The sequence below is a fragment of the Heterocephalus glaber genome, unplaced genomic scaffold, assembly GCF_053883595.1.
Source record: "Heterocephalus glaber isolate CG9 unplaced genomic scaffold, H.glaber_assembly_v1.0 deba00001610, whole genome shotgun sequence".
Classification (NCBI taxonomy): Eukaryota; Metazoa; Chordata; class Mammalia; order Rodentia; family Bathyergidae; genus Heterocephalus; species Heterocephalus glaber.
Genome location: NW_028258381.1, coordinates 37,623,454 through 37,637,933, shown reverse-complemented (window position 1 = coordinate 37,637,933; position 14,480 = coordinate 37,623,454). Strand labels below are relative to the sequence as shown.

The 14,480-nt window shown below is 60.1% G+C and overlaps 1 protein-coding gene across 3 annotated transcripts in view; it reads right to left on the bottom strand.

The window, feature by feature from the left end:
• Positions 1-644: 644 nt before the first annotated feature.
• Ttyh3 (tweety family member 3) overlaps positions 645-14,480 on the bottom strand; it is a 29,256-nt gene continuing 15,420 nt past the window's right edge. The window contains exons 3-14 of one of the 3 annotated variants that reach the window (XM_004840418.4): positions 14,333-14,444; positions 14,026-14,246; positions 13,635-13,730; positions 12,342-12,414; positions 12,006-12,081; positions 11,264-11,319; positions 10,463-10,555; positions 8,854-8,946; positions 8,417-8,553; positions 6,390-6,563; positions 5,807-5,882; positions 645-3,542 (exon numbers count right to left, since the gene is read on the bottom strand). In XM_004840418.4, the coding sequence (XP_004840475.1) occupies positions 3,468-3,542; positions 5,807-5,882; positions 6,390-6,563; positions 8,417-8,553; positions 8,854-8,946; positions 10,463-10,555; positions 11,264-11,319; positions 12,006-12,081; positions 12,342-12,414; positions 13,635-13,730; positions 14,026-14,246; positions 14,333-14,444 (1,282 nt within the window). In that variant the 3' untranslated portion in view covers positions 645-3,467. The other 2 variants (XM_021254706.2, XM_004840417.4) reach the window with 2 other exon arrangements.

The following is a 14,480-nucleotide window of genomic DNA, read 5'->3' as shown; positions in this document are numbered from 1 at the left end:
CCCTGGTATGTTCCATAGCCCCAGACACTGCTGACCAAAGGCCCTGCCGGGTTCATGGGCCTGAGGTCTGCCTGTGAGGTGGGTGCTACCACCCGCAGGGCTGTGCTGTGAGGCCTCGGGGAGCCACCTCACCCACTGGAACCCCCTTCTCTTAGGAAACCTCCACCCCAGGGGTGAAGGGTTCACTGAGGCACTGTGGTGCCACTTCTGGAAGGATGAAGCGAGACGAGCAGGGACCCCCCCCCCCGCTCCATTCTGGCCCTCAGCCCCTCCACTGTGCCCACAGTGGGCCAGGGCAGGCACCTCTGCTGGAGACCTTTCTCAGACTCCTGGCCCTCCCCTCCTCATGCCAGGCAGCAGGACTGCAGAGCCAGGCTCTCTCCCCTTCTATGATCACACTACCATGCCATCTGCAAACTCTGCAGCCAGCTGCAGGCCCACAAGGCCCCACCTGCCCAGTGAGCCCCCCACATTCACTGAGGTCCTGCCCTTACCCAGTCCTGATGTCTTCCAGAGCTCATCAGGTCCCTTCCCTGAACCTCTCAGTCCTGCTGGTCTGTCTCCACCCATTGGAGTCACCTGCCTCACCCTACAAGTGACCTAGGGCTGGGGACCTTCCCGATTAACTCAGGAAAAGTCATCTGTTCTTTAAAATGTGTTTATTTTAAAACATGAAACCCAAGCTGAATAGAAACCACAGAAATTACATCGAGATTTTGCTTTTGGCAAGAAAAGTAAGTCCCCAAAGAAATAAAAATCAAACCCAAAACCTAGTTTTAGAAAACAAAAACAGCGACAGGACACACAGCCACAGGCTTACAGAGGCTGAGGGGTGCGGCCCGGTGCAGCTCTGGTGTTAATGCACACGGGGCAAGATTCGGGGTGGGGGGAGAAAATCATATATATAACAAATAGGGGAGATCACAAGCATCATGGCTAAACAAAGAATCCCACACAAAAGGCCCTGGTCGCTGGGCCCCAGGGGCTGCCAACTGATCCCTCTCTGGGCTGGGCAGAGCTAGGGCCTGGGAAGGGAGGCAGTGGTGGGGACCTGGAATTGCATAGTGAGATGGGGTGGGTGTCAGGAAGAAGGGGCAGGGGTGCTCCCAGCCAGGCCCTCCCACCACCCAACCTCACCTTGCTTGGGAGGCTGAGGGCTGGACACCCACAGCAGAACCCCATGGACCCTCCCAAGGGCCTGGAAGTGTCCTGTGGTCAGGTGGTGGCCAAGCCCCTATGGCCTCCTACTCCCCATGTGGTCAAGCTCTCATCCATGCTCCAGAGCCCAGGAGGGCAGCGTGGGAGGGGCAGGTGCCCCCGGCCTGGCACCCTAGGAGGTGTGGAGATGTGGCTAGGAAGGGTGGTATGGAAAGGGGCACCAAGAACTCAAAACAGAAAGAAAACCAAGGGCAGGAGCCACTGAGGTCTGGGAATGAAGCCCCCTTGGCTTCCCCTTTTCTTTCTTCAGCCTCGGTGGGTGAAGAGTCACAGACAGGGCACGCATGAGTGTGCGCACACACATACACACACACACACACACACACACACACACACACGATGGCAGGACTCACGAGATAGCACAGGTTCACAGCCACGTCTGGGCAGTGCCTGCCTCTCATGCTATGTACATTCACCTTGTGGGTGGCTCTCGGCCGCCGGCAGCGCTTGTGCTTCTGAGCGGTCCCGGGGCACATGACAGGCACTGCCCTCCGGACCCATGGCCAGGAATGCACCTGCGGCAGGCTGGCTGTGCCGGCCTCCATGGCTCACCTAGAGCAAGACAGTCCCCTCCACTGAGGTTCTGTCAACACTGGGGACTCTGATGTCCAGGCTGGGGGCCATAGGTCTGCTAACTCCCCTGCTCATCCCCTTTTGGTCCCAGACACCAGCATGAAGAAGGGCTTCAGGGGAAGGGCAGGATGGTCACCCCAGGAGGGGTGGGTGGTTCTGGGCAGGCAGCTGCCTACTGCTCCAGGAGGGAAAGCGATGGGTCTGTTTGGCCCTGCCACATTGCCCAGTGGCCCTCTGGCTGCCTCTGGCTGCACAGGGCCAGAGCCCACACCAGGACACACCATGTCGACTGGCTGGGCCAGAAGGGGCAGAACCTCAAAGTCCTAATTTGGGGGCTGGTTCTACACCCCCACCCCCCCGGAAGCACAGCAAACATCATATACCAAAGCCAAAAGCACCATCGGGAAGTCTTGTTCCCACTTCACAGGTAGGGAGACTTAAGTCATGGCAACCTGAGCCCATGGCCCTGGGGACAGGTCCTCCTGGGGTGGCACCTGGCCAGGCATGGGAGGGGTCTCCAGGCTCTGAGCTGCCTGTCGGTCTGTAGCCTGTCCCCAGCAGCACCCCATGAAGAAACTGCTACTTCAGCCCTGGCTCCCGCTGGCCATCCTGGGCCTTGGCTCCAGGCTGGACTTGGGTCACTCTTGTTGGCTCTGGGCTGGCCAGGGGCACCCATGGAGGCTGGGAGTGAGGTTAGTGGTTAGTCCCAAGAAGGGCAGCAGGGACTGGGTGCACATTCACAGCTGGCTTGGTTCCAGCCCCTGAGGCTGGGCTCCAGGGACACAGCATCTGTCCTGGGTAGAAATGGAACCAAGGGAGGGCCGGGGCGGCAGTACTGCTCAGCTTGCTGCCCCAGCCTGCCCTAGAGATGACAAATGTGGTTAGTGCAAAAAACAAACCAGATGAAGCTGCCAAGTCTGGGGGGGGGGGTTGGCACCAAGAAGGTGGCCAGCACTGGGAGGCCAGCGAGTGACCCGGGCTCTGTGTGGCACCTGCTGTCCATGGAGGGCTGGGTGCTTTGGGGAGGGGTGGCACTGGGGGAGAAAGCAATGCTGGGCAGGAGGCAGAAGAGAGCTCTCCTTGGAAAGAAGCTGCGGGCAGTGGCAGGAGGGCGGGGTTGGGGCCAGGGCAGCCGTGTGGATGAGAGGGCTGCAGCCAGAAGCCACAGGGCCAGGCTCCTGGAGGGCCCCATGTGTAGACCACCCATCCCTCAGTAGCCGCAATGCCAGGCAGAGGGGCTGCTGCGCGGCCTGTGAACTAAGAGTGATCCACAGAAGCCTGGGGGGAGGCGCCAGGAAGAGCTCAGCACTACGGAAGGGAAGGAAGGGGTGGTCGGGGAGCTGGGCTGAGCAGCACGGCAGACAGTCAGGAGGGCCACCTGCGGAGCGAGCACACCAGGACAGGAGCTCCTGGCACAGAGAGGGGTTCAGTCGGTCTGAGGGGACAGTGAGGTGGGCAGCAGACGGCCTGGCGCGGCTCAGGCGTGGCAGTGTCTGTCCAGATGTACGACCGGGCTGGGATGGGCATCTCGACACCCCTGGCAGGGGAGGAGAGGAAGGGGCTGCATAGGACCAGGCTGGCGTTCGGAGGGCCTAGCAGGCAGCCACAGGGTAGGAGCAGCAGTGCTGGCCCGGGGGGACGATTGGCACGTGGGCCAGGTGGCTGGTCGGTGCGGTCTAGTGCCCGCTGCCGCTGGCGTCAGGGCGAGGCTGGCTCGTGGCGAGGTATTTGGCTCTCATGCTGGAGGAGTACTGGAGGACAGAGGGAGGGAGGTCAGCAGGGCGCCGGGCAGGGCCAGGCCAGCAGCGGCCTCCTCAGGGTGGTCCTCGGTGGGGTGAGCCAGAACCAGTCCTCGGTAAGCAAACAGAGTAATACAGCACAGGGTGCAGCTGGCAGAGCCCCAGAGGGAGGGGCTCCGAAGGGGCAGAGGGCCAGGCCCCGAGCTGAGGGGAGGGAGGACTGGGTGCGGCTGAGGGAGGCGGCCTCGGCTCCACAGCCCTCTTGGATTAGATGAGCAGTTCAGTTTTTTCCGCTCCTCCTGGCTGGCATTTGGGCATCCATCAGGCAGAGCCCTAACACCCCTAAGAGCCTTAACTGTACCCCGCATAGCCAGAACCTGGAGGCCACACGCAGGCTGCCTGCCCAGAGGGCTAAGGCCCAGGCCTTTGCCTCAAAGCTCTGCCCGGAGCCAGGCCATGCCACAGGCCACAACCAAGGAGCCCGTAGGGGTGAGGTCGCCTCACCCTCCGCCCTGCCACTCAGGGTCACAGCCACGCTGCCCCACTACACCCAACTGCAGTGATGCTCCCACTTGCTCAGGCTCAGGGAGGGGACCCACTGAGGAGTTCTCCTGGGTCTCAGATTCAGGGACAGGTGACGGGTGAGGTGGCCCCAGCCCGTCTGGCCCAGCTGAGGACCCAGGCCTCTTTACCACACCCTCACCCAACTGTGATTATGAAGGCTTTGAGCAGTGAACATGTGTGCAAGGAAGTGTGGTGTGTGTGTGTGCTCACAGGGAGCACACAGACAAAGCAAGTGGTAAGGCCAGGCAGTGTGCAAACGGGTCACATGCCCAAGGTTGCCAGTGGCACAGATGCCTGACAGGCTGATCCCACTGGCCCCAGGTGGGCTCCTGCAAGCCCAGGGTCTCCACGCTGGTCCCCACAGCCCCCAGATCCAGAGGGACAGTGCTCCTGGGGTTCCCGAGGCCCTCCCAGAATGCCTAGAAGGTTGCAAACAGCTGTGAAGTGGCCATGGAGTGGGCAGGAGGAGGAGCAGCAGCACCAGGAGCCATGTCATTCCGTGGACATGCAGCAGAGACGCAGGGAGCAGCCAGACCCTGAAGGAGCTCCTTCAGGTGCCTGCACCGCCATAGGGGTCAGTGGGGCCCAGTACACACACCTGTGCCGGCTGGCATGCAGGGGCACCACAGGGGCCACACACACAGGCAAGGGCTGCCAGCCTGGGAGGGGGCAAGAAGGGCTGCGCCCCTTGTGCTGGAGGCAGAGTCCCTAGGGGCTGGGGAAGTGGGATCGGGCTCGCTGCCCCTGCTGACAGGTGGGCTGGGGACCAGTAAGAAGCCTCTGGCTAGGCAGTGCACCCAGCACGGTCCTGGGACAGGGCCCGAGGCCACCACTGGTGGAAGCTGGTAGTGGGAGGAGGGCAGGAGGCATGGAGGAGCAGGCCAGTGCCGTGCGGGGCGGGGACCGGCCCAGTCAGTACCTGTCACTCTGAGGGCACAGCTACCACAGCGTTCGGGCACTGTCCAAGGGCTTAAACTGCCAGCCTGTGTGGCTGCCAGAGTCCAGGGCAGCCAGATAGCGCTAGGAGGACCCAGGTGGGAGGGGTGCAGGAGAGAGAGAGAGAGGGGTGTCCTCAACGCCAGGTGCAGCCAGCCCCGAGCAGGCTGTGCAGCTGCTGGGCCTCGGGGTCGGCAGCCCGGGACGGCCTCTGGGCCTTACAGACTCCGTCAGGTCCTGGGCCGCCCAAGCCCGGCTCTGCTAGGGGATGACAGGACAGCGGCAGGATTTACCAAGCAAGGCGGCCTCAGCCCCTTGGCCTGTCCCCACAGCCCAGCCCTTCCAGGAAGCCCGGGGCTTGTAGCTCAGCACCAGCTCCTCTCTGATGCCAAACCCACCCTGTCCCTTCTTGTCCATGTCTCACCCTCGAGGCCAGAGACTGAGACACAGGTGGAGGCTTGGGAGGAGGAGGAAGGAAGGAAAGAAAGAAAGGAGGAAAGGCCGGTTCTGGGGAGGCGGGAGAGAGGTGCCAGACCCCCTCATAAGAGTGAAAGTCACACCCTTCTGTCTGCTCACCTACCCAAGACAGGGCCATGGGCTGCCCACTCACCCCAGGGCACCTCCATCCTAGCATCCATTGGAGAGGCCCTGGCTGGCGAGCCCCTGCATGGCCCATGTTGCCCACCAGAGGCAGGCCACAGCATGAAGGTGCTGCAGCAGCGCAGGCCCTGGGTGCCAAGGGTCCCTCCCGCCCCACCTCCTTCCCTGAGACTTACTGAGGGCGGCGGGGACTCGCGCCCGATGAGGGGGGTGTTCTCACAGCGGGGATTCTGGAAATTGGCATTCTGGCTCCTGAGGGGGGAGAGAAGCTATAAGGGCCAGTGGCCCCAGCTCTGTCAAGAGGGCTCATCTCTGATCCAGGCAGACCCTGTGCCCAGGAGGCTCTGCCCAGCACCCATCTTCGATGCTGACCTCCACAGGGCGGGCTCCTGTGTTCTCACTGGGGATTTCATGCGCCCACCTGTCACCTCTGCCTGGCTGGAGCCCACCTCCCACCAGGCTGCTCCCCACCATGTAGTCAGGCCTTCCATCTGATCGTGTGGCCCCCACTGTCCCTCTACCAGGTTGGCCCAGGGGCAGGAGGTTCTCCATACCAGGCTGCTCCCCAGAGTCCGGGGGCTACCTGTGATGCAGCCCCTTCTCCCTCCTGTGGGCCCGGCCTGCACCACCACCCTTCCCTCTGGCCTGGGAGCTCCAGGCTGGACCACCGCAGCTGCTGCTCTGCCCAGGGGCTCCTTGAGCTAGCAGGCCTTGGCTCTGCCCGTCCCCTGGGGCTGGCCTCATCCCACTGTGACTCACATGTACTCGGTGACTGGGGCGTTGCTGACCGTGTGGGCCGCAGCTGGAATGCTGGTCTCGCTGCCATAGCTGCTACCACAACTATACAAACTGGGCATATGCACACGGTAAAGGCTGTCGTGCACCTGGCGAGGCCCTGGGGCAGCCTCCTCTTCCCCGTCCTCATCTGGGCCCCTGCAGGAAGGAACATGTGACACTCAGGACAGCAGGAGGGAACCAGCATGAGGCCTGCAGGTGGCTCTGGTGCAGACCAGTTTCCAGTTCTGCTGGGCCACATGCACGCTGTGGACTGCAGCTGCTCACCCAGGCCTGAGCCCTAGCCTTGTCCTCTGAGGTTGGCTGGGTACAAAGAAACCACACAGTCACCTGCATGCCAGGCTCTGTCCACAGCCTGCACAGGAAGCAGCAGTGGCTGTCTGCTTATTAGAAGAAGGGTGCAGGCCGGGGATTTAGCTCAGTGGTTTCGCCGCCTGTTGTGCAAGCACAAGGACCCGAGGTGGATCCCTGGTACCAAGAAAAAAAAGGGTACAGTCCCCTCCTGGGGAGCACAGAAGGATGGGTGCTCTCTTTTGGCTCTTCAGGGCCGATGTGCACCACTAGGTGGCCTAAGCTGGTATTCCTTTCTGGCTGCCCTCTGGCTTTCTGTCTTGCGCTCCACACAGTGGTTGTAGGGTGAGACCAAGGTGCCTGCACCAGACCTCTGCTGCTCTGGAGCTCCTTAACGGCCTGCCTATCCCAGGTGAGACACAGGAGTAGGCTGCTGGATGGTGAGCATTTCAGAAGAGGGAGCTGCTGACTGGTGACCACCAGCTAAGCCCAGGGCAGGGTCCACACACACAGCGGCTCATCCAGCATCTCCTGACTCTTGAAGTGTGTCTTTTTACAATGGAGCTTGTGCTTGCCAGGCAGGGGTGGCACCACTGAGCTACATTCCCAGCCCCTACAACTCCTTTTTCACTGCAAGGGACACTGAGGCCCAGAGTACTTAAGGAACAGTCCCAAAACCTGCCCGTCACTCCAAGGATGGCATTAGGAGCTGAACACCGCCATGTGGCTCAAGTGCTATGTTCTCAGCCACTGCACTAGAGCTACTGTTTTTACTGCCACAGCCACCATGGCCATGATCACCACTGCACAGCATTGCCTCCATCACCAGCACCATCGCTGCCGCTGCCAGGTCACTGCCACTGCCACCGCCAGCACCGCCACCCTCACCACTAAACCCACCATCGTCACTTCAGCACCATCACCACCACTGTCGCCACCGCCACCAGCACTGCAGCTGCCTATCACCATCAGCAACATCATCATCAGTGCACTCTTTTTTTTTTTTGGTACCGGGGATCGAACTCAGGTCCTTGGGCTTGTGCAGCAGGTGGCGAAAACACTGAACTAAATCACCAGCCCAACAACGTCATCATCACAAGGGAAAATAACAGAAATCCAGGCAAAGGGAATAAATCAGAGCTGAGCCATCCAAGCTGGGCACCAAGAAGTGGACATATTTCAAATGGGAGAAGAGGCGGGAGGTCTGAGAGATGGACCGTGGAGCTTCTGCAAGGGTAGCAGCCTGACACTCTCCACCCCACTCGGCCCAGTACTACATGAGCAACATGAGGCAGAGGCTGCCAGGAACCCCACTTCAAAGATAAGGACAGAGTGGGTCTGTGGGAGCTGAATCCGATCCAGCCTGGTCACCCAGCACAGGCAATGACCACCCGGACTCCCGCTTCTGGAGGTCACATAGCTGGGGTCCACCCACAGTTCTGCAACCCTGTACCCTGAGGACCCAGCCTTAGAACAGCAACCTATGAGGCCACTCCTCAGCATGGGGGGACAGGGCCAAGCCAAGGGCACAGGAGACTCTGGTCCCCCTCCTTGGCCGAGCTCTCAGGTTTTCTCCTGCGAAATGGAGGTGCTCAGCTAGAGCCGAAGATCATGAGCTGGACATCTACGTGGGCCCACCCCTAAGACAGCCCGTGTGCTGTGTAACCGGGGTCACATTCCAGGACCTCGGCTGCCCTCACCTCTTCTGCTGCCAGGCGTGTGGGACACTGCAGACAATGGAGCTGAACATGAGGGCTGTGACGAAGGAGAAGAGGGCCAGGTAGATAAGGCCTTCGATGCCGTCGTAGCAGAAGCCCGTCAGTGCCTGCACATAGTCCTGAGCCAGCAGAGATGAGACACAGCGGGAGGGAGTCGAGGACACAAAGTCTGAGGCGGACAGCCCAGGCGAGGCTCAGCTACAGCAGCCCGGATGCCCTGACACCAGGCTGGGCTGAGGCCCCCATCAACTAATGAGTCTCTTTCTCTCAATGGTCACCCCTGCTCTCCACAGCTCCCCTCTACCCTCAGCCCCGAGCTTCCCTAACTCTTGCCCTGCCCTGCAGCTCCTCTCCAACCCCACAAGGCTGCTCTGACTCCTGACCTCCTCTGCCACACCCTCTGGCCCCGCGGCCCTCACCAGGTGCAGGCTTCGGCAGTCCACCAGGGCAGTGAGGTGCTGCAGATTCACCTCTGTGCCGTTCAGCACCTCCTGGACATGGAGCAGGGGGTCCTGGGAGCAAGGGAAACTCAAGGTCAACACTGCACTGTGGGGAGACTCAGGCCAGCCACGCCTCCCACGAGAGTTCCAAGTCTCCTCCACCCCACAACTGCCCCTTAAACTACCTTTGACCATCCACCTTGGCACAGCACTGAGGACTCCAGCCTTTAGGAAGGGTGACCTTGGAGTCTACCCTGGACTTGCAGGGACAGGGGACACATGGATGCCTGCCCACTGTGGTCATCACTACATGAAGACAGGGCTCCCTTATTATCACAGGTGAACAGACAGCCACTGCATGTCATGGGCTATGCTAACAAAAATCCAACTTTATGTAGCTAGGCCTGGTGGCAGGCCTTAATCCCAGCTACTTGGAAAGCTGAGGCAGGAAAACTGCATGTTCAAGCCCACTGTGGGCTTAGAGGAAAAAGGGCTGGGGATGTAGCTCAGTGCAAAGGCTCTGGGTTCAATCCCCAGTGCTGAAAAAAAAAGTCCTATTTAAGAACAGTGGAAGACAAGGGCAAATCCTCACACTATCTTAAGTGATAAAACAGTACACACAACTGCGCAGAGACAGCCTGACCCTGTTACGCACCCATGACAGGGTTCCGTGTGTTTCATGTTTACAGACACCTCTAGCCCTGTCCCATGCACGGAGAAATGACCATGCAGAGAACCGGGGGGCAGACTGTGGCTCCTCTAGATCACCTAGCACTGCCTCCTGTCACAGGTTTTTCTTTCCTTCTTTTTTTTTTTTGCAATCCTGGGGATTGAACCCAGGGCCCTCACACTGAGCTACATCCCCACTCCAGTTTTTATTTTGAGATAGGGTCTTGCTAAGGCACTAAATTGCCTAGGCTGGGCTAGAATTTGTGATCCTTCTCCTTCAGCCTCCCAGAGTGCTGGGACTGCAGCTGTAACACCTCTACTAAGGACCCTCTGGGATCCTGAAATTGATTTCAAGAGAAGAGAACCTACTGCTGGGGGCTGCATTGTGTCTCCTAAAACTCCTGTGCCGATGCCCCCACCTGGAACCTCGGATCACTGTGGTCAGAGACAGGGCCATAGACAGTTGAGGTCACCAGGGCCACGCCTAACCCAATATGCCTGGTGTCATACAAAGGCGATCAGGAGGTAGACACAAAGAAAGGGATGACCCTGGGACGACACAGGGAGAAGACAGGGTCTACGAGCCAAGAAGGGCAGCCTCAGGCAGGACCAGCCTTCTTCCAGCCTCTAGGACTATGAGGTGTAAATGTCATTCCAGCACCCCTCTATGGTGCTGGGGTGTGACCTTGCACATGCTACCACTGTGCTATGTCCCTAGTCCCTCATTTCTTTTAAGAGTTTATATTACTTTGAAAATAAAGAACAAAATTATGTTTTTAAAGTCTATCAAAAATCCCCAGGGAAAAGGAACAAAGGTGGAAGGAGGAGAGGAAAAAAGAAGATTCTATTTGAAAAGGGGTGGGGAACAGGAACCCCCAGACTCCTATCAGAGGCTTCCTTGGGCCCTGCAGCCCCTCACCTTGGTGGCGGGGTGCTCCCGTGGGACCGTCCTCAGAAGTTCGGCCACAATGTCCTGCATCTCCACCAGAGCCTTGTGGCTGCCTGACAGCTTCTGCTCCACAGAGAGGCATGAGTTCCAGCAGTGAACAGCCCACCCCCCACCCCCACCCAGGCCGCCTGCAAGTTCCCAGGTGGCTGGCTGTGCTGCCTCTACTCTGCAGGCTCCAGGACTCTCCCTGCCTCCCAGCTGCCTCCACACCCAGGGACAACACAGCCCAAGGTGGTGATGGAACCCTGCGGCCACTCCAGAGAACAAAGCAGGGCATCCTCAAGGCAGACAGTGCTCAGGACGCACAGTCATGCCGTCAGTACGAGACTGGCAGCAGGTAAAGGGTTTGTGCAGCTAGTGCTGCTGACCCCTTAAAATCTCACCATCAGGATGCCCAAATGGACAGCATTCTGAAAAGGTGTCCCCAAGGCTTCTCCCACACTTGCCCAATGGGCCACCTGACCTGTGCCCACTAGGGGCTGCCCCGGACAGCCCAAGGAGGGAAAGGAGACCAGGGCTATGGTGGCATTAGGCAGGTCTCGACAAAAGGCTCGTGCTAGGGCGCTAGTGTGGCAGCCCCAGGGCGGCAAGTGATGTCAACATGCCATTCACCTGGCTGCCTCTGCTCAGTCTCCACAGTGCCTGTAGGCTGTGGATGTGCATGCTACAGAGCCAGAACAGGGCCTCCTCAGCCTCTCTACAGACACCACACCCTGGGCTCTCCCCACCCCTGCACCTGGTCTGGCCTCCCAGGACAGGGCTGGCTCTCACCTGCTGGAAGGGGTTGGCAGCATAGGGTGAACAGGCCAGGTAGTACTGCAGAATGTCTGCGGAGAGAGGGCAGAGTGGGCTGAGGTGGCAGCCCTGTGTGTCTGCGTACGGTATCTATGTGTATGCATAGTGCATCCTCAAGTGTGTCTGCATGTGTGCTCTGTGTGTACATCTACACATGCTGCAAATGTGAGCAGGCACATATGTGCATATGCTCCCGTGTATATAGTTGACTGTAGGTAAAGGTATAGGCCTCCAGGGAGACCCTGCCCTGGACCGGAGCCCCTGGTCTACTCAGGCTGGGGCCCCTGGTGCAGTGACAGCACCCGCACTCAGCCCTGGGCTCTGTGCTCCCAATGAGCCTCCAGGAACCCAGGGCCGGTCAGGCCAGACACAGAAGCTGTATAGCTCATCAGGAAGTCACCAGCCCCACCCCCAAAGCACACCCCTGTCCACACCCCACCCTGCTTGTTCAAGCCACCCCTGTCTGCAGGAGTTCAACAGCCTTCCCCAGGTCCTCTCCCCCACCCCCTACTGGGCCACCTGCCCACCCCAGTCATCACTGGCCCCATAGCCTTGGAAAAATGGTCAAGGTGGTCCTGTTGGCTCCCTAGCTTCCTGGCCTAGGACCTGCTTCTCCAAGACCAAGGTCCATGAAGGCAGGGACCCCCCAGCCTTGCTCACCTGGCTTTCCCAGCTCAGCCCCACCAGGGGACCAACTCTGACAGGGCCGCAGACTCACCCCCATTCAGCACCGAGTGCTCCTCCACCATCTTGGTCACATAGGTATCGGGGTCCACACAGAAGTCGCTGGAACCCTGGGTGGGTGCAGGCAAGGAACAGGGTCAGATTGCTGGGCCTCAGGGGAGGTGGTGCCCTGGGCCCTCAGTGGGCAGAAGCTGACCCGGGTCCACTTTTGCCTCAGGAAGGTGGAGTATGATTCAGGGGACATGGACATGCTGTGTGCCCGTGTCAAGGACCCGGTGACCTGGGACGAGGTGGGAGGGGCAGACTGTTGGCTTCCTTCACCTCCCACCCAGGCCCAGCAAATGAGGACTACTGGTCCCCTGCTACTCACCACAGACACAGCTAGTTCTAAGCCCAGCGCACCCCAGCTGATGACCAGGGCCAGGACCCCCAGTAAGCAGACCCTTGGGACAAAGAAAGTCGGTCAGCAGCCCTCAGGCTGGGGGCTAGGACCGGCCACCCACTGGGCTACAGCCTGGAGGACAGAACCCAGGTATATCTGGACATCTGGCCACAAGGGCCTGGCCTCAGCCAGAGCCACCCAAGGTCCAGGGTCTGGATAAGTTCCCCTCCTGGCTTGGCTAGAGGACAGGAGGCTCCCCAGGCTTGGCCTTTCCTGTCCCCAGAGCCCTCTCTTTATCGGACAGCAGTGTGCTGTCTTTTTTTTTCTTCACAGTGCTGGGAATGGAATCCAAGGCATTGCACAGGCCAAGCAAACATTCTTTCAGTGACTATACCCTTACCTGTTTCTGCCTCACAGAGCAGTCTAAGGGGCCTGCTAGCCTTGGCCAGACCAGGCCCTCCCATGCTCCATCCCCATGGGCAGGCTTCCAGTGCCCTGGGCGGATGGGCTCGTGCCTGCATGGCTGGGGCTCCCTCACCGACCTCTTCTGGCCCCACACCCTGTGCCCACTCCCAATCCTGCAGGCCTGTGTGTTGTGTGCACCTCTTGCTCCCCTGAGCCTCTGCTCCTCCACCCGCTCCCTCATGAACCCTGGGTGCAGTGCACACACTGCCCTGCTACCTGACCAGGCTTTGCTTCTCTCTAATTTTCATCACCTGTGATCTTTGTTTTACTTATTCGTCCCTCTGAGGCCTGGGAGTGCTGCTCAGTCCTTTGGACTCTCCCTGCACAAGGTGCATGCAGGTGCTGGGATGTGGCTATGCCGTTGTTCGGGGAGGGGCAGTGACACCACCTCAGGGCCCCTGAGAGCAAGCTGTCACTCTTCCCATTTTTTGGGACAAGGGGACAGAGACGGGAGCTGATGCAACACCTGCCTAAGGCCGCCAGCCTGGTGAGTAACAAAGCCAACCACAGTGCCTCCACATCCAAGAACGGAGGGTACACGGAGTTCCAGCCTGACCTCCGGGTTTCCCTAGAACTTGGGGCCCTGGGCAGGTGGCTCCAGGTCTCCCATGTGCAGATCTTCCTGAGGCAACCTGAGCCTGAGCCAGGCTCAGGGTGCGGGCATCTCGGAGCAGGCTCTGTACCAGAAACCCACCTCGGGCAGACCACGGGCAAGGGCCTCTGGGTCCTGCCACAGACCCCAAGGCTGATGGAGAGATGGTGCTCCAGGTGCTCACCCTGTCCCTCCCACAGGTGCACCCCACCACCCAGACTCACCCAACCAGGATGCCCTTGGAGCTGCGGATGAGGCCCACCAGCACCAAGAGGCAGATGATGACGTCAAGCAGCAGCAACCCCAGGTAGCCCAGCCACCTGTGGGCACAGGTGGGTGTGAGCCAGCCATGAATGGGGATGGGATCCAGGGAGAGGGGCAGAAGGGGCAGTCAGAGTGGGGCAAATAGCCTGGTCCCCACCGGTAGCTGCAGACTTGGGGACAGGTATGGGTTCTTGGGGAAAATGTCCCCTTGGCAGATTCCTGCCACTGCTGGGGATCTCCAGCTGCCCTGCCCTCACCTATGAGGCCTCGGGTGCTAGGTGCTGAGAACAGGGTGGGCCCAAGAAGGCCATGACTGCCCCGGGTGCCCTAGGACACAGCACTGGACCACACCTGTACCAGTCGCAGAGGTCCAGCTGCTCAGCCAGCATCTCCAGGGACACGCCCGGGTTCCTCCAGAAGGGGATGGCCTCGGCATAGCCCAGCAGGGTCTCCAGAAGGCCCTGCAGCCTCTGGACAGCCCGTAGGGGCTCTGGTTTCCCAGCCAGCTGTCGCTCCAGGCTCTGAACACTGGGCTCTGCCGTGCGGTTCAGGGCCACTCCTGTGTCCCACACCTGCCGCCAGGACAAGACGGAGCTGAGGCCCTAGGAAGCAGGCCAACCCACCCCCCACAGCCCACCCACAGCCCGTGGCCACTCACGCGGTCCTGCACCCCAGCCACCGTGCGGTTGGCATGGCGGAGCGAGTAGGTAGCCCGGTGGATGCCATCACTGGTCTCCCCATTGCCGTAGAATCCCACTGCGATGCCGGCGCTGGAGAAGACCAGGCTGTGAGGCGGGGCACCATTC